This window comes from Lepidochelys kempii, chromosome 7, assembly GCF_965140285.1.
Source record: "Lepidochelys kempii isolate rLepKem1 chromosome 7, rLepKem1.hap1, whole genome shotgun sequence".
NCBI classification, from domain to species: domain Eukaryota; kingdom Metazoa; phylum Chordata; order Testudines; family Cheloniidae; genus Lepidochelys; species Lepidochelys kempii.
This window is the reverse complement of record NC_136386.1, coordinates 100,535,455-100,560,775: the sequence shown is the minus strand read 5'-3', so window position 1 is coordinate 100,560,775 and position 25,321 is coordinate 100,535,455. Positions and strand designations below refer to the sequence as shown.

Below are 25,321 nucleotides of genomic sequence, written 5' to 3'. Positions count from 1 at the left end.
AATATGGGCTGGATGAATGGACTATAAGGTGGATAGAAAGCTGGCTAGATCATTGGGCTCAACAGGTAGTGATCAATGGCTCCATGATATCCATTGGCAGCCAATCTCAAGCGGAGTGCCCCAAGGGTCAGTCTTGGGGCCAGTTTTGTTCAATATCTTCATTGACGATCTGGAGGATGGCGTGGATTGCACCCTCAGCAAGTTTGCAGATGACACTAAACTGGGAGGAGTGGTAGATATGCTGGAAGGTAGGGATAGGATACAGAGGGACCTAGACAAATTAGAGGATTGAGCCAAAAGAAATCTGATGAGGTTCAACAAGGACAAGTGCAGAGTCCTGCACTTAGGACGGAAGAATCCCATGCACTGCTACAGATTAGGGACCGAATAGCTAGGCAGCAGTTCTGCAGAAAAGGACCTAAGGGTTACAGTGGACGAGAAGCTGGATATGAGTCAACAGTGTGCCCTTGTTGCCAACAAGGCTAACAGCATTTTGGGCTGTATAAGTAGGGGCATTGCCAACACATCGAGGGACATGATGATAATTCCTCTGTATTCGGCATTTGTGAGGCCTCATCTGGAGTACTGTGTCCAGTTTTGGGCCACAAGCTGCAAGAAGTGTAGTGGAAAAATTGGAAAGAGTCCAGCAGAGGGCAACAAAAATGATTAGGGGGCTGGAGCACATGACTTATGAGGAGAGGCTGAGGGAACTGGGATTATTTATTCTGCAGAAGAGAAGAATGAGGGGGGATTTAGTGGCTGCTTTCAACTACCTGAAAGGGGGTTCCAAAGAGGATGGATCTAGATTGTTCTCAGTGGTAGCAGAGGACAGGACAAGGAGTAATGGTCTCAAGTTGCAGTGGGGGAGGTTTAGGAAAAACTTTTGTTCTAGGAGGGTGGTGAAGCACTGGAATGGGTTACCTAGGGAGGTGGTTGAATCTCCTCCTTCCTTTGAGGTTTTTAAGGTCAGGCTTGGCAAAGCCCTGGCTGGGATGATTTAGTTGGGGATTGGTCCTGCTTTGAGCAGGGGGCTGGACTAGATGACCTCTTGAGATCCCTTCCAACCCTGATATTCTATGATTCTATGAAGGGGCTTGTGGTCAAAGGACCTTTGTCAGGCCATGCACCTACTGTGGGGCTTCATGGAGGTACAACTGTGGTCGGACTCCCCAACCCAGCCAGGGATCCATCCCTGATCCCGGGAAGTGGCAAGGGTCCCCGGCCTTTCCCAGGGCCGTCTGTGCCTGAAGTGGTACCGGCAGCTAAAGAGAAAAGCCGACCAGCTCCACAGGCGCCACACCAGGTGGCTGACTTGGTTACGGCCCTGGCACGTAAGGGGCAAGCCTATTGCAGTGCAGCCTCACAGAATGGCTGAGCACCCCTGGTCACTGGACTGCAGGTGCACATCTCCGTCTCCACGATCTTGGACCCCAGCACTGTATCCTAGCTCTCAAGCTAGAAGACCCAGGTCCCCGACAAGCTCCCCACCTACTAGGCACAGGACTCCAGAGCTGAGATGCCATTCCCCGTACTGCCGGTACTGGCGAACTTCCAGCCACAGGTCGCCTAGACCCCAGTCACCCTCCTCCAGGCAGTCTCCTAGACTTCGGTTACCATCCTGGAGGGGCCGCTCAGGATCATGGTGCTGGTACCAGTCACCCTGGTACCATTCCTCCGGCAGGCATTGCTACTCGCCTTCACCTCGCCAGTTGCCCACTAGAGTCAGCAGACAAAACCAGGCCTTGACAGCTCCACCATGGTTGCTGGAGGGACCTACTTCCTGTTGGGAAGTAGAAAGCCCTCTACCAGAGCAACCTACCTGGTCAAGTGGAAGCAGTTCACCTGTTGGATCTTGGATAAAGGGCCTTGAGAGCCTCTATCCACATGTCAAGGACCCTGTTCCTCTGTGGGACTTGAACCTGGTGCTGTTGCAGCTCACGGGTCCTACTTTCTAGCCTTTGGCTTCCTGTTCTCTCCTTCTCCTGTCCTGGAAGGTTGCAATCCTGGTCATGGTGACTTCAGCCCGTAGAGTCTCTGAGATTTGTGCGCTCACCTCAGAACCACCTTATACGGTCTTCTACTTGGACAAAATCCATCTGAGACCGCACCCGGCTCTCCTGCCCAAGATGAAAAGGAGTACTTTTGGCACCTTAGAGACTAACAAATTTATTTGAGCATAAGCTTTCATGAGCTACAGCTCACTTCAGTTTAATTCAAGCCAGGACATTTCTTACCGGTCTTTCCAAAGCCACAGAAGTCGGAGGAGGAGGGGCGTAGACTGCATGCCTCGGATGTTGGGAAGGCTCTAGCCTTCTACATCAACAGGACCAAGCCATTCCGTAAGTCAACACAATTGTTCGTCACGGTGGCTGACAGGAAGAAAGGTATCCACTCGAAGAATTTCTTCTTGGATCGCTTCTGCTATGATCAAGCGAAAGTGCAGCTCCTGGCAATTGTCACCACCTACTCGACCAGGGTGCCGGCCTCTTCGGCAGCTTTTCTGGCCCAGGTGCCTATACAGAATATCTGCAGGGCGGCCACCTGGTCATCTGTCCATCCGTTCACGTCCCACTATACACTTACCCAGCAGGCTGTGGACGACACTGGCTTTAGTAGGGCAGTACTGCAAGCCACGAGACTGTGAACTCCAAGCCCATCACAAGAGACTGCTTGTGAGTCACCTGGAATGGAATCGACATGAGCAAGCACTCGAAGAAGAAAAAAGCAGTTACCTACCTTTCGTAACTGTTCTTCGTGTTGCTCATGTCCATTCCATTACCCATCCTCCTGGAGTTGTCAACAAGAGGAAACTGAGAGGGCATAGGGTTAGTGGCGCCTAATATGCCAATGTATGAGTGGGGCACTCAAGGGGGCTCCCACAGCCAACCCTACAGATATCGCTAAGGCAAAAGTCTCTGACAACTGTGCACATGGGCATGCAAACACCTAGAATGGAATGAACATGAGCAACACATCTCTAAAAACAACATTTTTTCAGATTTTCAACATTCCTTGGTACTAAGATGCCTCAAACTGAATATTGTGGGGCATATTTTCTCTGCATCATGGTTCTACTTGGCACGTATGAGAGGGGAAAGTGGCAGGGAATTCTGGCTCCCTAATTCTTGGTTTACAGGTGCTGGGTCCTGACATGACTTAGAGATGCCTTTCAGCATCCCCAACTTCCATCACTGACTTAAAGGTCCGTATTGGATCCTGTGCCTGTGGAGTATAGGTATAGCAGAGCAGAACTTCATTGCACTCTACTCCCTGTGTTGCTGGGGAAAGTGTAACAGGCACAAGTTCCATTGTTGCCAAATCTTGTGATAAAGAGTTAGGGCTTTAGGAAAACCACTGTGTGAGTTCTGTGATTACATGAGAATCTCAGCTTTCATTAAAAAATAAAAGGGAGTTATAGCTCTCGTAGTTGCACAGCAAAGCTTGGATATTTGAACATCAGATGTTCAAAGGCCACAAGTAAAATAAAGGAACCTCATGATATTTTAATCAGAATTTTTAAGGCAGCTTTTGATTTTCGGGAAGCTGACTAATCAAGTATAAATGGAGTTTATAAGTATCCATACCTTTTGTGTGTGTCAGACAAAATAATGTGTGTGTGGTTGTGTCTGTATATCTGTGTTTATACAAGCATATTCATATATATGTTTATGCTTGGGAATAAATTGCGGTATCCACTATTACTTTAGTCCTTCTTGGCATCACTTTTTTTCAGGTATCTACATCGTTGTGAATCTTGCACTTTCCTCTCATTGCTGGTTTAAGTGTTTTGAACAAAGGCACAATAAAGTCCAATGCTCATCACTCTGACCAGTTTTGTCTCATTATTTCCTCATGTTTCTCCTGTCTGTTAAATTTACCTGTTTTTAGTTGTCAATCTTATTCTTATCTTATTCTTGCTACACTTAGGTTGTAAGCTGTTTGGGGCGGAGATTATCTTTTTGTTCTATGTATGTACAGTGCCTACCACAGTAGGGCCCTGTAACTTGGACTCTTAGGTGCCCCCACATGGCAGAATAATTAATAATAATAATAATAATACGCAACTTATATCTAATGAGTTAAACACTAAAATGTAAATAGTACACTCTAAATACCTATTGGTTAAAAATATTTTTGTAACCAAATAAAGATGAATATGTCTTAGAGGGAATGTATACCCTAGCCCATTTATCCACTGGCGCTTTAAAAACTCCCACAGCCCCATCTGGATCTATGCTGGTTACGTGACATGTAAATACCTCGTGATCCTTGTAACCGATACTTTCAATCCCCCATAACCCAAGCCTGACCCAAGATGTACAGTACCTTCCCTCTTAACTTGTGTACATTTGATTTTAAACATTAACTTTAATAAAATTTTTACATCTGTTGTTGATCCTGAAGAAAACCTGAAAAATGTTTGGCACTCTATTGGTAGCCATAAAAAGTTGACTGTTAATGATAGGAATGAAAAATGTGTGTCCTTTACTGAACAGTGATTGATTTTTCCAGCACAGCCATTCCATATGAGCTTCTGCAGTTATTATTTACATAATATTGCCACTGTAAACCAGTGAATATGCTTTATTGTCATAATAATCTCTTTGAAATCAATGTAAAAAAACTTTTTCTTTAGTGTTCACTAACAAATCAACCATAAAACTGCTATTCCATGTGATTATTTTTTTTTGTAGAGGTCAGTGCTGAGTTATTTAACATTTTTTATTATTTTTAATGTAGATGCTATTTAATGTTGACTTCTCATAACAGACTGAATTACCACTACTCAGATGTAGGATGGATGACAAAAATACAGCATATAATTTGAGTAAATTTAAGTAGTGTGAATCCTTGTTTTTGCTTACTAGGATTTTTCTCTATTTAAGCCCTCAAAGAAATTATTTTTGCAAAACTGTACAAAATATGCTTAAAGTTACAGATTGTTGAGATGCTGGCTCCTTGGGGAAAATATACACACATTTTACAATTTTATTATTCTCTTGTGAGCAGGTTGCTTTAAAAGATGGAAAAACTCAGTGTAAGAAGATGCATGTAATGCTGAACAGCCCTGTGGGAAGAATTGAAATATCTGGATGTGGAACAGGTGTACATGAAATACAATTTAAGGAAAATGTTCTGTCACAAAACAGGTAAGTTTGTGTTCTGTTGATTTTGTGCATAAGTACATGATGCTGAATGCAGAATTCTCAGATTAAAACCACGCTAAAAAAGTAACTATTCATAAATATTTATATTAGCTGTATATTTGGAAATACAGTAATTTCTATTTTAAAATCAGAATCATCATTGAGTTACCCTAAAGGAGTGGCAGCTCCAAGAAATTGATTTACTACCCCATCCATGTTTATCTCTGAATGTCTGTTCTACCTTTAATGCTATTTCAAGCAAATTCTAAAATTTTGAGCATTTGTTTAAATTATGTGGGCAGTTTCTTCTCAGCCTTTATTACTATCTTTGGAGAAACAATGAAACTTAAAAATTGAAAGGGCTTGTTTCTGGGTTTGCCATCCCTCCAGGATTGGCTTGGAGTCTCCAGGAATTAAAGATTAATCTTTAATTAAAGATTATGTCCTGCAAAGAAACCTCCAGGAATATGTCCAACCAAAATTGGCATCCCTACTTATTTCATAGAAGTAAAACATAAAAATGTTGGAGAGAGACAGACACAGAGAGGGACCTCTTCACAAAATACTAGCCTGTATCCAGGAGGTGGTGATGTCTAGGCTTACCTCTTCTATAGACTACAGTTAGTATTTCTGCAGTCCACAGTCCTTATTACTGAAAGAGGTATTATACCCTTATCTGGAAATAAAACCGCGTCTCTAATATGACGTGCCTAAGTCTTACTCCCTTAGCCATGCTGCCTCACAAAACAAATATGCAAAATATGCTTGGCTATGCCCCTGCTATATTCACAGATTATACCACTGTCCCATCTTGGACCATGCTGCTATCTCAGAGCTAGGAATAGGACTCTGGAATCCCAACACCCAGCATTTTATTGCTGACTCACAAATAGTTGGGTGTAACAGTGGCAAAGTGTATGTTGGGTCCTGTTCAAGGAGCTGGTACATATAAAAGATAACAGTTTACTGCTACTACCAGTTACTCTTTTAGCTCAAATGGTAGAATTAATATGTGACTCCAAGTCCTCGGTTCAAACTTTGTTGACCATCCATGTACGGGAAAAATAGTATGTGGTCATATAGCAAAGGATTGTGTCGTATCATAATGCATATGCACAAAGAATTAGATTTGCAGAGGCAGTTTTAATTCTGGTATATTATGACTTTTGAGTGTTTTACGTGTTTGTAATAACTTTGATTGGGGTCCAGAGCAGGTTTCCTATGGCTATTGGAGTCACTTCTTGGATAAATCCAACACGGGATTAGAGAAGGTATGTCAGTACCCTGTGTCTTGCAGGGTGGGATCATTATTGCTGAGTAGTTCAGTCAGTTAATAAAGTTGCAGCCTTTACTTTCATCCGCATGTGTGTGGTGTCTGTTTTCCTGAAGTGACTGGGTTTGATTCACTTTTTTTCTCTTCCTAACTTCATTGTTTTGTTTTTCTCTGTATTTCTTTCAATTTTGAAATGCTCCTTTGATTTGTGTATTCCCCCCATTTTTGTTTTTTGCTATTTTTATTATCCTTATACATTTTTATATTTGTGTAATAATAGTATATAAATCATGTGTATGCACAATATATATACTAGTTTGAAATTGAAAACAGAATACGTTTTTGTTTTTCTCTAACCCAAATAACCCGCCCAAAACATGTTTATCAATGTCAGTTCACACTTGGCAAAAATAACATCTTCTCTGACCTGGCATTCTAAGCATTCCAGTTTTCTTGTGCTCCTTTTTAATATTGAATTTATATTGAAGGCAAAGCAGACTGTAGACTATGAACTAGGCTATAAGATGTAACTTCAAAATAAGGCATCAAGACTATGAACCCAACATGTTATAGGGTGTCTGTTATTTTTTTAAAAATGTTTCCACTTTATATGGTGATTAACTTCTCCTGTATTTCCCTTTGTTCAGTCAGTACATTGTCTCCTACTAGCTGCAGAAGATGGTCTTGTGTCTGGAAAAAACAGGGCTGGGAGTCAGAATATCTGGGTTCTCTTCCAAGCTCTCTGATTTTCCTTTGTGATGTTGGACAAATCACTTCATCTCTATGGTTTAGATTTCTCACCTATAAAATAGGGATTAAGAAAGCTTCCCTATCTCATAAGTGTTGTGAGTCTTCAGTAATTAGTACTTTTATAAAGCACTTTGAGATTTTGATAGTGAAAGAACTATATAAATTGTTTTTGAACAGATTGTTTAGCTCACATACTAGTGGCTCTGGTGGGCAAGAAATGGCCACTTATGGTTACTTTCTCTGAAGAACCTCTTTCTTATGGTTACTTCCTCTGAAGAACCTCTTACTTTAAACAAAAAAAAAAAAAAGTGGGGGGGAGGAGGAGGGACTCGAATATATTTTCCTGATGGTAAAGTTCTAAAAATTTTAAAGCTGTCCTTAAATGCTTTTGCTGAAATGTAACATTTAATCTCCTCCACTCATTGATAGCGAATAGTTGTTAAAGTCTCTGGTCTCATTATTTTTGACAGAACAAAATAAAAACAAAACAACAGGGCCCAGTGTTTCTCTTAACTGGCTAATAAACACAATGGCAAGAGCATTAGATGAAAAAAATACATGAGAAACATAAAAATTGATTTTAATGGACCCATGTCAGAAAGAACCATAATGAACACAAGTGTGGTCATAAATATTGGTATTCTACTCCACAGTCATTGAGATTTTTCATGTAGAGTGGCTTGTTACAATCAATATAGATTTTAGCTTTTTTACAAGAAAAATAAGTAATCCTTTGAAATATATATAATACTTAGGACTTGCAGTCTGTCAAACCAATCTGGTAGTTTAGAAAATCTGTTAAGAATACCTATGCAATGGCACAATTTGTATGTGGGGATCTTGCTCTGTTTTACAGCTTGTAAAATGCTATGCAGTTAATCACCTGAGATTACAACCTATTCTGTGATGGCTCATAGTAAAATTTAAGGACAAAAGCTAAAAGGCAGATTAAAAGAAGAAACAACAAAGTAAAGACTAGTTCTCAATAAGTTTTTGCTAGAAGTCTGTCTGTAAGTGAAACAGCTAAATGTTAGATTTTTTTTTAAAGACTGTAAGTGTTGTGGATTTACAAGGATCAGAGGTCATTGTACACACTGTAATAAACAGTTTTTATTGTGGGGGAAGAGTCATTTTTATTTGAGTTTCTGTCTTCAAGTGCTTATCAGTTTTCAAAAATATTGTGTTTGGCTGAATTATTCTTGTTTACCTGAATGGTGACTTTAAAATATATTCAAACATGAAAATATTGGTTGTTTAGTAATATAATAGATACACTAACTCAAACCGTTTTGTCTTTTTTATTCTTCAAACTAAATGTGAAGTTAGACAGATTCTGCTGAATTCAGTGGAATAGCTGTGATATAAAATGGTGTCTGTGTAATAAGAATTGTATCCAAAATCTTCTCTCAGGATGAGCAGTTTGACATGTTGTCTTTAGAAATTGGGTTTAGAAATAGCTAAATTTTTAGTGCTTGAAAATCATACATTGTACATGTGTAATACTCTATTTTCAGTGAAAGTTTTAGCAAGACTCTGAGGTGCAGAGTTTTAAGTATACAGAACATGTAAATGTTTCTGGAACACTATGTTTATAATAAACACAATTAGGGGATTACTGACGTTAGTTGAAATACATCTATTTCATATCTGTAAAATGGAACAAGGTACATTAGAATAAACTCTGTTTTTTTTATTTAATAAAATGGTGTCTTTCTACCGCACCTGCATAGTTGCAATTCATACATTTAGTTTAAAATAATGAATTTTCCTTGTGGATAAAACAGAGAGAGAACAAATGTAATATATAATTCTTTGTAGTGGTGTCAGTTTGCTTAGTTGCCTTATTCCCTTTGTGTAATACTTAGCAATTTTTATTTTAGGGTACTGTCATTTTTTGTGTGATTCCTCTTTTGGCGGGGGTTTGGGGGGAGGGAAAGCCCCATTGAGTGAAATATGTGTTTAATTCTCTTCACTTGTGTCTTTAGGAAAAACTTGTTGCTGATTTGTTTTGGTATTTGTTTTTATCAATCTGTGTTTAATAACCTGGTAAAACTGTGAAATTACTATTTTTGTTTTGTTTTGTTCGCATTGTAAATCTATGATGACGGTCAGTTTTGATATTTCTTCCCTTCCTGTTCCTCAACTGGAAAGGTAAATTTTCATTGTAGTTACTAGAGTTGCACTTGCGACTTCCTTTAAGAATAACAAAAACTGTCTTTGTAATTAGCTATGCTAAATATTTACAGCAGAATGTACATTAGAAAGAAGATGGGATGGACTTCCAGCTTAGTCATTAGGATGTCAAAGAAAGGAGACAGTTTTCCTGTGTTTCAATAACATAGATTCTTAACGGAATTCCCTTGTTCGCGCCATGAAAATTGTTCAAGGGGCACCGAGCTACTAGACCATTTAACATGCAGTCCTGGTTATGTAGCCTGCAAATTTGTTAATGCAATGTATTAAGGTTGCAGCTGTTGGATTTTAGTAAAATAAAGGAAAGTAATATAATATGCCTTGAAGTAAACTTATGGTGCGAAAAAGCTGCCAGTGTGTGATTGGAAAATATGGTTGTACATGCTGAGCCTTCTGAGTCATTAATAATGTGGCATTCATTACTACTCATTTATGATTGTGTATATAAAATGGAAAATAAAAAGCCTACAATCAGATTGGTTGAGTAGAGTCCCAGACTATGCTAACATTTTAACACACACCGCAGGACAAACTGCAATAAGCATAAAAATATGTTGTGCCATTTTTATTAATTTTTGGTATGTTTAAAAACACTGATAACTTTTCAGGTTTTTTCATGTAAAAATGTAATTCAAGGTGTCAAATCTTGTTTGCCTGTACTCACTAATATTCTACTCAACTTCAGTAATATAGTCAGAATTTGGCCCAAGTTTTCTGGGGTTTTGTTGTTGTTGGGTTTCTTCCTGAATGGGATAGGAAGATGAGTGCTACAACACAGATAAATTCTCATCTTCTTTCCCGGGTGATTCATCACCATCAGTTTCAAGGTGGCAAGCTTGGCTGTGGTTGTGGTGTGCAGGTATATATCACACTGTATTATGACCTATTTTTTGCAAGCTTGTAACATTTTTTTCTAGATTATCCTCAGGCTTTCCATAGGAAAAGGACACTGAAAGAATTGTATCCTGGAGTCCTGTTGCCTCAAGAAGATTACATGGAGAAGGAGGGGGATTTTCCTGTTGTGTAAAAGGCTCAGTAGCTTGAGTAACTATAGCAGTGAAGCTGTGGCAGCATGGGCAGTGGCCACTCGTACGTACCCAGGGTCTCAGGTGGTCAGGGCTAGCCCATAGCTCTATCTTAGATCAAGGTTAGCTTGGCTATGTCTACACAAACTGCAGTCGCACATCCTGAATTTACTGTAGACATGCCTTCAGTGGTCTTGTGCCTCCACATCAGATCTGGACCCAGTGCACTGTTTCACCCACTGGCTGAGATTCTCTTTGGCCATGGCAGCCATTGGGAACCCAAGAGAGTGGGACTTTCTTCTCAGGGGAATGTTCATGGGCCTGGAAAGGGGATGATGTGCGTTCTTGGTCCTGTCCCCAGCTACCCCTCTCCACCTCTTTGTCAGTGCAGATGCCAGTCCCAAAGAGGGGCTCTGCGGTGGTTGGAGTAGAGAAATGGTTCCATGATGGCATTTGAGTGTGCAAGTAGGAAGAGATCTGTGTATGTATATTCCTCTCTGAGTGTGGCTCTGGGTGAGGATAGGAACAGTGTGTGCTGTCAGAATTCACACGAACCCTGAGCAGTCAGGGCAGAGGGACTGTACAAATTGCATGCACATGCCTGAGAACCAAAGCCAGGGCAGTGGTAGGTTTAATTTTAATAAAGTCAAAGTGGATACATTTATTAGCATCACAATATACATGGGGAAAGATGTGCACATTTACTTTAGCAAAATAGGAGTTACAAGCAAGATTAAAGAATTTACTTTTTAATAGAACAAGGGGACATTCAGTAAAATTTAAAGATCGCAAATTCAAAACTAATAAAAGGAAATACTCTTTCACATAATGCATAATTGGACTGTGGAACTCATTTACACAGGATCTTGCTGAGGTCAAGAGCTTAGCATGATTCAAAGAGGGATTGTACTTTTTTATATGAATAACAAGAATATCCAGAGTGTTCACTAAATACTTAAAAAAATAGAATGGATATGAAACCTCATGATTCATGGACTAATTAAGTAGCTATCTACTGGTTGTCGAGAGTATAATCTTCTGGGCAGCAGATGATCCCATACCTGCCTACTTTGGGACTTCTTGCTACTTATATTCGAGCCTCTTTTTTGCCACTGTTGCTGTTGGAGACAAGATAGTGGATTAGAGAGACAATGGGAATGGTCCATTTTAGCAGTCCCTATGTTTCTAATCTGTAGGAGAGGTCTGGTGTAGGTGAAATGGCAATTTTAAAAGTTAATTTTTGTGATCATAAAAATGTCTGACTGGATCAGTACCTGGAAGTATGACATACCAGCATATCTCCGTTTCCTATTTTGTACTCCAAAATCTGTGTGTGTGAGAGAGAGAGTTCTAGCTATTATGGTTGCAAAGAAAACCTCAAAAATGTCAATAGTGTGTAACCAATGCATAGAGGTTTATGTGAGTCTGCTGAGAGCCTGGAACAGTAGGTCTGAGATGGGTAAATTGCTCCATTCATCTGCCAGGTATTAAATCAGATACTCAATGATGCTGGTGATTTAAATGTCAACATTAAGTATTTCATTCTGTGCAACACACAACTTATGAGTGAAGTCTTATTTTGATGACATTTTGGAGAGTATTTTTTTCTCCAAGGAGTCCAAGAAGCAGCCAAGGTCAAGAATTCTAGCAGAGCCCACAGGCATATTCAAAACCCAGTAAGGGAGAAGCAGTATATACAATCATTCTTAGAAAATCTGCACAACCTATTGAGAGAAGAGTCTCATTTTGATGACTCTCATGGGTGGAGCTTATTTTGAGGGGCAGAGTTTAGAAGAATACCACTACTCCCTGCCCTCATTTCAACCTTCCTGTAAAATTACTGTACACTAGCAAACAATGTTTTAGTTCGCAAATTGGCGGGGGGGAAGACGTCAATAAGGCAAGATGTAATTTGCCATAGGATAATATTTCTTGGAGGCGTTGCATTCTAGAAGCCTCAGCCAAAACTTTCAAAATTGTAACAGGGGTACCCTAGTTGAACTCAGTGGTAGCTGTTAAAAGTTAGCATCGCTGAAAAATAATTTGTCAGATAGAGGCACCAATTTTTCTCTGCCCAAACACTCATGGCCAATCTTGAAAATGTACTGTCACCAAAAGCCACAACATGTTTTGTCTTTCCTACATTAAAGATAAATTTAAAAGGATATATTGTGTTCACTTCCCAGGACTTAACTTCAGCGTTCTAGGGGTTTTCCCTGCATTATCTGATGGACCTCACTGTCTAAGTCAGGGAGCTACATATACCACAGTCCTAGAAATATTCATAATAATGTATCAAGAGTAGTTGTAGGGGAAAGCCAAGAACCATTGAACTCGGACCATGTCAGGAAAGTGAAAGAGGAACTGATTTCCAGTTATGTATAGTTCTTAGGGGTTTTTTTTAATTGCTTACACTGAATATAATTGTAAGTTAAAGATTTGTGATCTTAGGTTCTGTTGTTTCAGCCATCCAATTTAGCTGTAGTAAGTATCTGTTACATTCTATATTCCCTGGTTCAGCTTCATTCTATTATATGTTGATTTATGTAAGGGACCTACCTTGCCCTTGTCTAACCTATCTAGTCTCATCCTGCCTTCAGACAGTCCCAAATTTGGTGAGGCTTCATTATAATTAAGCAGGCTCAAAGAGTTGTCATTTTTGACCCAGTCTGAAGAGTTTACATGTGCATAACTCCCATTGAATCAGCTAGAGTCTTGCTTGTTGGTAAGATCTGCAGGAACTGATCTTTTTAGCAGACTTTTGTGCTGTGATAATTGTTTTTAAACCACCTAGAAACATACCAGCATATTGTTTTTGCATATTGTCTTTTACAACAAATCCCTGTGCTAATTTTCCCCTCTTGCACCCCTCACCTCCCACCCCCAGAGGTGCTGAGCAATCTTTGACAAGTAAGCAACTAGTTTTTACTTCAGGATGTCAGCTGTGGTTTTTTAACTTTATGTGGATGAAACTTTTCTTTAACAGTGATTAATTTTATTTTTGAATACATTTATTTTCCCTGTTTTATTTTGAATATTGCACAGTTAGCTTATCTAAATTAACTAAATATTTTGGAATGACTACAATGTTAGCTGTTCAAAAAAATCTTTGTGAACCCTTAGTGAACCATATACTTTTTTTTTCCCCATCCATGCTTATAAATCTGCTTCAGTACCAGAGCTGTACCAATCTCTGAGGCTTGCATTTGCAGGAACTGGTGGGAACATATTTTTGCCTGATGTTCATGAAGCTTCACATACCCTGAGTTTCACTTTGATATCTGGGGATGAATAATTCCAAGAACTTAAAGTAAAACACAGCAGAAACCTGCCAAGTTTGGCCTGGTTTTGGAATGAATCTACATGAAACCACTATGTGAACTCTTTTTTTCACCTGAAGCCATGAGTTGGCTCAGATAAATCGAAAACTAGGCCCTGATTTGTGATCTTTAGCCAACCTTTGGATGAACCTGACTTGAATTTTGGCTTTGTACTGATCTGTACAACTCTGAATTTCACTTATTTTTGTGTTGCCTTATGAAGGTTCTGCAGAACTTCATTGAATATTGGCTCCGTAATATCTAATCAGTTATCTGCTTCAAGCTGAAATGTTACTTTATGCCATGAACTTTTACTAATTCAAAACCTTACCACACAGGAGTATAATAAATAGATTACTGAAATAATAAAACTTGTTTACTAAACACCTCGTCCAGTATCCTGTAGGTTCTCAAATGTATTTTGTAAACACATTGACCGTATTGTGTGTGTGTGTTTGTATATAGATATAGATACAGATATAGATTGATACATTATACATATAATGTTAATAGCAGACTGCCTTTTGGGTGACATTTGGTACTCAGAATACTGAGTTATAATCTCAAACTGGTAATTTTATATAACTTTATTTTCTCCAAATTGGCAGCCACATAGCCCTTTATACATTTAAGGTCACTTAAATGATTGAAAAATGACTTGATAGCTTTCTGGTAATCTTAGATGAAAAGTTCATATTTGGGATTTGTCCTGCATTGAGTGGTCCATAATCAATGAATACAAAACTTAAGGATTCCAGTTTTTAAGGAGCATAAAAATAGTCAGTTTGTGGGTAAGCTATTAGAGATGCTTTTATGTTTGTGTAGACACACATATGTATGTATATGTGTTTGTGTGATTTATGTATAATTTTTCTGTAATTATATATGATAACACACAAACCACAATATATAAATATTCTTATATTCTGTTGATGCAGTAGCTTATCTGTGTGCGTTACTTCGTATAGTAACAATATTTGTCCTGTGACATTGTGATGAGATTTTGCTATTAGTACATTTCTCACACATCATTATTAATAATAATACCTGATGAAATGAATCAGCTACAGCCGCTAGATGCCAAAAGGAAAATATATAATTTAATTTTGCCAGAAAAAAAAATTAAGCAGGTATAGAAGCAGAAAGATCTTTAGTACTTAAAATAATTTAGGAAGAACCTGATTGGATGGTACATTTAGCTGTACACATTTAGTCCGGATGTATACTTAAAGTGGAAATTATATCATAGATACCATGGTTTAGATTAAAAACTTAAATGTCCACTTTTTATTTACCCACTGTATGTACATGCATAAGTGGTCATTGCCATAGAACTCAGCATTTTTCTATAGATACCACATAGTTTCTTTCGTTACTGCCTGTTTTAAACATAGCAAAAAAGGTATTTCAGACATCAGTGTGCTGCAAATTACTGTTGACCTTTTAACGACAACCATTGTTTTCACAAAAACACACTTGAACCTCACTAGTTCACACTAATATTAATGCATACATCTTATAAAAGCCATAAACCCTAATAGGGTATCTCAACTTTTCAGCTAAGGTTTATACCAGAGTGCTGTACTGAAGTTTGTCTTCTAAAAGGATCTGCTCCTGGTTCCACAAAATTCAGTGCTAAAATGTTGCCCTGAGTGGGACAGAAGCAGGGCCAAATATGACATTATTTTTATGTAGTACATGATAGAGCACTTACTAATATATTATGAAGTGTAACAAATGACTGAGAATAAACTACAATTGTCAGAGGTAAGGTTTTCATAGTCGGTACTTCATTTGGTTAATGTAAGACTAACTTCACAAGATATTGGAATAATACTATAATAATAATAATAATTATCGAGCTCTTTTGAGTGCTTTTCATCAGTAGATTTCAAAATGCTTTATAAAGAGATCAGTAACATCATCCCCATTTTGCAGTGGGGAAAACTGAGGCATGGAGAAGGGAAATGTCTTGTTTATGATCACGGAGCTGGTAAGTGGTAGAGATCTCATGTCCCAGTCCAGTGCTCTGTCCATTACCCCATATTTCCTCCCAAATATTATCTAAGATACTTTAAGAGTAACCATGTATTGTTTCGTGCTCGTGCAGTAATTCATTCTTAAAAACATCAGAGTACTTCTGAAGGTTTAGTGGTTCTTTTGGGGTAATATTTGCTTTTATTTTCAGCGGCCCATTGATAAAGTTGAATAGTTTCATTGTGTTTAAGAAAAATAGCCAAGGGTTATAAGTCTTCCAGTTATGCCTGTTCCTGATGGAATCCATGTTATTACTTTTAAAGCTTCTTATCCTGTGCCTTTCTCCAGAAAGTCATCTTATCCTCCCTAGCTGGTTAGTATAGATGAAGCATTTAGAAAGCCCTATCACTCCAAATCTCCTTGTTTGTGGCACTGGGGAGACTTCATCACTCGTGAATGAACAGTAGTTAAACCTTCAGCTAGTGAAGCAAGCATTGTTTGTTCCAAAGATGTCTTCAAAGACAAATCCAGTCAGGTGGGACAGTGGAAACCTAGTGTGCCGCTTGGTTGGGGATACAAGTTTGTGAACAAACTTTTGACATTTACTTTTCGTAGATTACAAAACTGACTGTTACTTTTTCCAGCGGCTAAAAATGCTTCCTTTGTATGTTACTATAACTGAAGCTCATAGAGCACTGTTCTGCCAGCTAAGTTCAGACTGCCTTTTTTTAAAAACATTTTTTACAAGGATTCCATTATTCCATCATTCTGTTGCAACTAAATGTTCTATGGTAATATGGTACCAAGAAAGGGAGGCAAATGGGCAGTATATGGGAGAATATTAACAATAAATGGGGTGGGGTAATCTTTAAACACTATTATAAATCTACATTTTCAGCCCCTCATAATCCCAGTATATAAATCTGTTTTGTGATTAAGCACTGAAGATGTGAAAATATGCTCTGAATGTCTGTGTAGAATAATAACCAAAAAGGAGTATGTAGCAGTTGTATATCACGCATCTTTCTAAAGCTTGTATTTCAGAATGTCTTTTAGCTTGTGGCACCAGATTATCCAATATATCTTCTTGGCATTTCTGTCTTTTCATGTCAGAAATTAAAACATGCAGATTCCTAATGGGTGGATAGGAAGAAGAAGCCTTTACTTTTCCCTCAAATTATTACAAAATACTAAAAAAAAAATAAATGAGTTTTTGTTAAAGAAAAGAAATATTGCCTCCTCTGCTAGAAGTGTCTAGAAATATCCAGGCATCAATCTTTATTTCAGCAGATTCAATGGATGTGGCAGGAAGAGTTATTATATAGCATAGCCCTCCTTTTATTAAAAATAAACTGGGCTAGTTTTTCTCTTCATAGTTTCTTGTGGAGATGCAATAGGATTGTTTATACCTACATCTAGATAAGAAAACTTTTTATTGGAAATAACATTTCAAAAACTTAAACAAAATTAACCCCAAAAGCCTGTAGAAAGTTTACAGATCCTGTTAAGGCCGTCCAGATGGTACAAATCCAGTCTGTCTCAACTACATTTTCTTCCTATGTTAGCTGAAATGATTTTCAAGATAAGCTGTGCTGGCTTGTGTGGATGGCAAATAGCTGTATTTTGCATGATTGGTGAAAGCTGCATTTTGCTTTCATTTAAACTGATGTAAATCCTGTGTAACTCCATTATAATCAATGGTATGAATTTTTTTGATGTCCTATCTTTTCCTATATTGTTACAGCTCTGATGCATGACCATCCATAAGTCATAAAGGCAGCACTACAAGATTCAGATAGAAGCCACTCATCACAAGTTTTTACTGTTATGTTCTTACCCTTAAATTTGAGGCAAAAGCTTTGAAGGATGTATGAAAAATCCTAAATTTGAAATTTAAAACAGTAAGTTGAATTTTTGTACTAAAAATATTTGTCTCCAATTAAATATTAAACCTTTCAAATAGCATTTCACATTGAAATAGAAATGGGTTTTTGTTTTTTTAAGAAAATCTGTATAAGAACATACAACTTTACTAGCACAGAAAGCTGTTCATGTTTATAAACATATAGACAGATAGTTGGTTCTGACTTCCAAACCAAGAAGTGTTATGACAAACAAGTACTTGCATTTTACAGCTATGATATTTTAGGTTGGCAAAAACAATCATGGACTGTAGTATGTGATATAACTTATCCAGGTGCCTACTCAAAAATAGAGCAAAGATACAGGCGCCTACTCAAAAATAGAGCATTATAGAAGAAATAGATCTTTAATAAAGATGCAAATAATAGTTTAAGCAAAACAAGAACCAGCATGAAACTTTATCTATGCTCAAATCAAGCTGTTCAAGAAAGAATCTGTCTCTCTTATCACCAATGCCCTCCAATATACCACTGCCATCTATTGCAGGTCCTTATTAGAGGGAACACTCTGGTCCTCATTCTAGTAGCAGATTAATGGAGCACAATTTCTACTCCCATTCAACATCGTCTCTGGATGAGAGAGGAACGGGGTTGCACAGTTATAAGGATTACATTTCTCTGTTATCCGGCAGGAATAGTCAATATCCTTTCCTATTGCAGCTTGACATTTTTAGTAGCTTTCTTTCTGGGACTCTTCCAGTACCTGTGGCACAAACTGCACTTTGCATGTTTTAAAAGTTTGGAGCTGTTTCGGGGAGTATGCAGTAGACTGTGGAACATAGGTATCATGAAACCGCTAGCCAAGCCACCTGGCTGCTACCATCTGCAAGGGTAGGACTGCACAGAGGTTTTTGGGGGCCTAGGGCAAAACTTGAAACTGAGGCCCCTCACTCTTCCAAAAAAAAAAATGATTGAGGTGGAGGGGGGTTGCTGAGCAAGCCCGCAGTAGTGGCTTCTGTCACGTGGGGCTGGCCCTGGTTCCCTGTTCTGGGTGTTGCGACCTGGCACATGGGGTTGCAGTGCCACTCAGGTTTGGCCCATTTACCCCTCCATCATGACCGAAGGGCTGCCCAGCTAAATTTCAGTGAGTGACATTGCAACCCCCACACCATGTCGCAGAGCCTCTTCACAGAAGGTTTGGGGGCCCTCTCAGCAGGAGTCCCTAGCCAAACTGCCTCTTTTGCCCCTCTCAGGCGGTCCTGTCCAATGGGAGGATTGACTTCCACACCAAAGAAAGCTTTTATTGCTGAAGAGTACACTGTGACGTCTCTGTGGAGATCATTGAGCACTTAGATACTGTTGTAATAGGAGATACATAAAACCCTAAGATGTACATCTGCTGTTGAAACCTGCTAGATTTTTGATGGCTTCCCAAGAAATACAGCAATGCTGTCGGGCACAAACAATATAGCTGACTGCTTTGAGCCCACCCATGATTTTGGGCTCTGCACAGAGTTGGTAGTCACAGGAAGGGCTAATCGTCCTGTTGAGCATCAGGAAAACAATGGCCTCCCTTGTGCAGCTTGTTTGCTCTGTTTTTACCTAGAACTGAACAGTATTTCTTATTTTTCCATGGGTTCTTCCTTTCAGATTAGGGTTGCCAACTCTCTTGGTTTGGCTGGGAGTCTCCCGTAATCAGGCTTAATCTCTCAGAAGCTACTAAAGTCAATCTGGGAGATTTTAGGTTGCTAAAAGTCCGGTAGTGTAGCGGGCCTAAGGTAGGATCCCTACCTGCCCTGGCTTCATGCCACTCCTGGAAGCAGCCAGCATGTCCGGCAGCAGCTCCTAGGTGGTGGCATAGCCAGGAGGTCTCTGCACACTGCCCCTGCTCCGAGCACTGGCTCCACAGCTCCCACTGGCCCAATGGGAGCTGCAGGGGCAGTGCTTACAGGCAGGGACAGCGTGCAGATCCTCCTGGCCGCCTAGGAGCCACTGCCAGACATGCCGCCACTTCCAGGAGATGCCTGAGGTAAATGCTGCCTGGCCGAAGCCTGCACCCTGAACCTCCTCCCGCACCCCTGCCCCAGCCCCCTCTTGCACCCAAACTCCCTCCCAGAGCCTACACCCCAATCCCCCTTCCACACCCCAACCCCCTGCCCCAGGCTCACCCATCGGCTCCACCCCCAGCCCAGAGCCTGCACCCCGTCCTGCAATCCCCTGGCCCAGCCCAGTGAAAGTGAGCGAGAGCGAGTGAAAGAGCAAGAAGGGATGGAGTGAGCAGGGTGGGGCCTCAGAAAAGGGGCAGGGCCTTGGGGAAGGAGTGGGGCAAGGGTGTTTGTGTTTGTGCAATTAGATTGTTGGCAACCCTATTTCAGATGGATCATTAAGATCAAGACAAAGCAGGGTACGAGTTGAGTGATAATGGGTGTTTTTGTAATACAGAATGAATTGGTGTAAAAAGATTCAGATAAACATCTGAGGTTTTGAATGCTTACCCGATCTGCCAAAACTTTTGAGATTGACTCATAGTAAAATTCAAGGAATATCAGTTGGTTCATGGAGTTTGCTTGTGCCTCTTGGGCTTCCAGAGAGCTATGATTTCTGTTGCAGCAAAGATGGAATATTTTACAGAAGATTATAACTCTATCTGTCCAATCTTCGAACAAAGTGGGGAAAAGTGTTTTGTCAGGAAAAGTGTTTTGTCTTGATTGCTTTGTCAGGAACTGAATTTGTAGAGGCCCATTGAGATTGCTTAACCCTGTTGCAACTGCTGGTTTGGTAGACCACATATGAGTTGTAGGGTTTCAGTCCAATTTGCAAAGTTTACGTACAACCTGTGTATGAATTAACTGTAATTATTCTGAGAATTGTGAAGCTTGTGTATCTTAACATTTCTGTATAGCAAGAGTATTGACTTCATGTAATATACATGCCATAGTTCTTCATAATAAATAGAAGTTTATTGGAGTACAGAACTGAATGTGAGGATATACTTGTACTTAATTAACTGCTTAGCTGCTTGTGAATTAGTTGACACCCGTGTAGGTCTGTTGATTTCAACTGAATTTTAATTGATCAACCACAACACAGTAAGTGCCAGAATGAAAGGGTTAAAATTCTGAAAAGTATCCCATAATTGTCCAAATATTATTTCTTTTGCCTTTTCTTCAGAAATGTAACCTTTTTTAGCTTTTTCATTAATGTATGTAAAAATATTAAAAGCTCTTGTATATTACATTAAAAACGTATGTCAGCTGCACTGCTTTTTCCTATTTATTAAAACTTTTCAAGCAGTAAAAACATTTTACTTGTTAATGAGGAGAAGTGAGAAAATTAATGACATAGAGCTTGGATCCTCCAAGATGTCTCCTTTTAACCATGCACAACCAGCTCTTTTTCCCACTCTATGTAGTTTAATTTCTGTGATAGGGTTCAGTAAGCAAATGCAAATAGATTTAATGATTTGCATCAGTAGGTCACTTCTCAGTTTAATATCCTCTGATATTTTGGTCAAGGACTTTTTCTTTGGGAAACTAGCAAATTTTACTAGAGTAAAAATTATTAATAAAAGTATCACTTATTGAAAATCGAAGTCTGATGTTACTTTTCCAGTAAAGTTAGTTGCAACAAAAAGTTATCCTGGGGGGAAGAAAAAACACAAGGATTATTTGGAAATTACTGATATTGTTGAACATGTAGTAATATATTTTACATAGCATCTTTCATCCTTCAGAATCCCCAGGTGTTGAAATCTACTGTATATACAGTACACATAGCATTACTGAAATGCAGCCACCCGTGAGGTGGAGGGCAGCAACCAACAAACACACAGCATGCTGCATAGCACTGTGGAGAACTAAAATTGTGGCCAGCACAGCAAGAAAAACCCCCAGTCTTGTGAATAGTGCTATAGGATATTTACAGTTCACCCCGAACAGGGAATACCTTGAGGTTTACTTAAGGTCTCAACCCTACCTGTTCAGCTTCATTATGTCTAGCCTTTCCACCTTGAAACAAATTCAGTTGAACTAGTGGTTCAAGTTACCTAAATACTTCATATGCTTAGACCTGTAAACATTCCATCTAATTTACATACGGCCACATCTTAGTCCTGGTAAAATCAATGGCAAAGATCTTACTTCAGTGTCTAAATTATTTATATAAATAATATGGTTTTAAAATCTGGATTTAACGTTAGAATATATTTCTTGACGTTTGAGATGTTTTGTTTCTTATGACTTAAATAAAAAGGCACTTATCCTGGTCTCTTGATGCCTTTGGCATAATTAGAAGTAAAGTTTCATGATACCATTGTTAATTACTAAGCATTTTTAAACAAATGACAGAAAATGTTTACATATAAAATGTAAAATACGTTGATTTATAACTACAAGGCCACTGCAGAGATTCTGGTAATAATAGTATATAGTAAATGGTCAGCCATGTGACTTAAGTCAATAAAGAAAAAAACATATTTCTATCAAGTTTCCATCCATTGTTTGCACCGTTAAACAAAAGCTTCTCCATATGAAACAGTAATTAACATGTTTCAGAATAGCAGCCGTTTTAGTCTGTATCTGGAAAAAAGAAAAGGAGGACTTGTGGCACCTTAGAGACTAACAAATTTATTTGAGCATAAACTTTCGTGAGCTAATTTCCACTGAATGCATCCTTTCCACTGAATGAATCCAATGAAGTGAGCTGTAGCTCACGAAAGCTTATGCTCAAATAAATTTGTTAGTCTCTGAGGTGCCACAAGTACTCCTTTTCTTTTTGCAGTAATTAACGTGAGGCTTTCAGCATGCATGTGAGTAGTAGTACTTTTCTAGTTCTCAATATAACCCTCCTGGTAAAGGTCAAGATTAGAGATCCATTTTAACATTGCTGAAGTGAAAATTAGAATCTGGATCTCTGAAAGGACAGAATTTCTGAGGGGGATATCTAGAAATAAGTAGATGCTTTTACAAACTTCCACTCTTCTTTGAACTTCCAGTCCAGGTAATTCTTGGAAACCAACTTTTTTTTTCTTTGAGTGGAATGATGGCTACAACCTACACAGACCTAAACACTTACTTGATATTTCTTCTTTGACTCTTTCCATATGTTTAGACATATGCATAGCACCTCTCATCATGATCGTAAGTTAGGTTGGCGAGCAGCAGGAAGTAAGGACTTCCCCTTCCAGAAATATAGTTGTTCTTCTGTGTCTTGTAGAAATTAGTTCAAGAACTTCCATGGCTGTAATTTCTCTAAGCGCTGTACCTTTTGTTTCCAGGACCTGCAAACAGTATTATCCTTCTCTTCCTATGTTCTTAACATGTACCATTACTAACCTGTTCTATTTTAACTCTCCAGTCGTTATGCCAGCGAGAGACTTGCTCTTGTGGGTGTTTAGCTGTAGCCTTTTGTGTTCCACTTGCTGGCTTTGGTCTCCTGATGGATTGGTATTGCCATCATTCTGCATAGTTGATGAGTCTCAGGAAATAATCTCTTGTGTCTTGGGTACAGTGGCATAATAGTCAGTTTTTAAATTAGGCAAAAACTGAACGTGTTTTGAAACTAATACAAATTCCGTTGCATCTCTGAAAATTCTTAGAGTAGCGGAAATATGACAAAAGATAAGGTTTGGTATACAGAGCACAAATTCTTGGTCTGCAGTGGTTGCCATCCTGCCTGAGATGACTCTACCCTAGTTTAACCCAATCACAGAAAAGACTGGCCAGGTAAAATGCAAGACTTCTTAAAGATCAGATTAGAAGAAAACATGAGTTCAGCCTTATTACAAAGACAACTATTGCTTTATTTAAATATATACTCTGCTTTTTATTTCCAACATTTCTAAATACTTTAAATGTCCATAGTAATCCCCTGTGGATTGAAGATGACTCTTTATTTCATTTTGATGTTGAGATTATTCCATATTTGAGTATTCAGTAACCATTCAGTAACCAGTATTCAGAACCATTCAGTTCTTATACTATAAAAAGGGTTTTTTGGCAAAGAAATTAGATAAATTGAATGTGGGATTTTCTAGGACAAGATCTCATAATTGGTTTAATTACATAAAACTATGTAGAGATCCAAATGGAAGGGAAAAAGCACATTTAATATGTAATCTCAGAATAATCAAATTTTCTTGAATTGTTGAAAAAATATTTACTAACGGAGAAAAGAAAAATGCTAATTTCAAGTACATGTCTGAAAGAAGTACTCAAACGAGTGATCATCTGTCTAGGATTTTGAGATCTCAGAGAGAAAAAGCTCAAAATTTTGATTTTGAAGTATTTTTGTATGAATTTTTAGGGTTTGAATTCCCAGACACTCTAGTACATAATCTTTGTGCTGAAACATTCACAGTCACATCTCTGGTCATTAAAATAGGTATCTGCTGGTGATCAAAGCTGTTTTGAACTTGCAACTTCACTTCCAGATACTTTATCATGTCTCAGACTACAAATATGAAATGTTGGTAATCAATCATCTCTTCTCTTAACGGCAGTCAGGCTGAATTTTCCCCAATTGATTTAGACATATTTGGCAGGTTTAACATTGTAATCAGGTTTTGTAATGGTGATATTGAAGTTAATAGATTTTTAATTAGGAAAAGAATATTATTCATGTATCTGTGGTTTCGTGGAGTTCCTTCTCTAAATACTTCCAACAATGGGTTGTTTAAATGTTGATAGCTTGTGCTTTAAAAGAAATGTTGAGGAGAAGAAAGTGGATTTTCTTCTGTTCCTCTTTACTAGTTCAAAGTGAGAAGAAATACAGCCAGCATTGAAACTTGAAATTTAGAGAAGTTTATTCAAAAACTTTCATTTTCCTTGGCTGTTTTGGTCAATTGTTCTTACTGTTATTTCTCCATGACTTTTAGTGGTCTGTTACTTTAGTTTGTCATTCTATGGTCATTTTGTGATTGTGCATTGCCAGACTAACATAAAAATCTATTCCAGCAACAGTCTTCCTCTGGATTTTTATGTCATTAGACCTGAAGGTGGCATACCTCCTATTTGCATCAAGAAATATGAGAACCATTCCACTTCCAGACCTTGGACCCTCCCTTTTGGTATCTCCCTCGCTAACCAGGAAGGTGAAGAAAATAAGTTTTTCTGGTGGCTCTTGGCCTTTAAAGTTCAAAATGAACCAGATGCAAACAGAACCACCAGATAGTTGCAAGGATTTTTTATCACAGAGACTAATAGCCCAGCCCAGCCCAACCCTAGCTTCTGTGCTTAGCAGTCTGGAACCTGAGTGTCAGCTAATTGGGCTTGGTTATTCTGACAAGGTCTTGTACTCTCCTAGCATACAGAAAGAGCCAATTGAGCTTATCTAGTTAATATTTTGCCACTTGGGTAGCAAACATCAAGTACACTCCATACTTCCTATAGGAGACCATTGCTCAGGTGCTAAAGCAAATCCCCTTTTGTAAACACATTTGTATCATTTTCAGTGTACTAGGCTGTAAGAAACCTGGACACGTCTCTTGCCATCCATACATAATCAGATTCCTGAGAACTGCCTTCATAAAACGTCTAAAACTCCCCAAATTTCCTACTTGGAGTTTGAAATGCATGCTACAAATGCTGACCTAAGCCCCTTTGGCACTACTTTGCTCAATGGACTTTATTTTTCATTTTTCCTTTTTTCTGTTTCTTTAATTTCAAATAAAAGCACCAGAAGGATCTGAGTTAGGACCTCCTCCATATAGGTACAATACTGCATAGTCCATGATGATCAAGTATAGTTTTTTTCGTTATTTGGGGGGTTGGGGGTG

At 38.7% G+C, this 25,321-nt stretch overlaps 1 protein-coding gene across 13 annotated transcripts in view; it reads left to right on the top strand.

Annotated features, from left to right (window-relative positions):
* The window catches only part of MGMT (O-6-methylguanine-DNA methyltransferase), a 369,933-nt gene that overhangs the window by 70,687 nt on the left and 273,925 nt on the right, over window positions 1-25,321 (top strand). For 6 of the 13 annotated variants that reach the window (XM_078853849.1, XM_078853847.1, XM_073354042.2 and 3 more), the window contains one exon: window positions 5,011-5,150. The exons of 2 other annotated variants lie outside the window; for them this stretch is intronic. In XM_078853849.1, the coding sequence (XP_078709975.1) occupies window positions 5,011-5,150 (140 nt within the window). Of the gene's footprint in view, window positions 1-5,010; window positions 5,151-15,666; window positions 15,702-17,429; window positions 17,587-25,321 lie in introns of those variants that run through there. 5 more of the 13 variants (XR_013636087.1, XR_013636086.1, XR_013636085.1 and 2 more) reach the window with 3 other exon arrangements.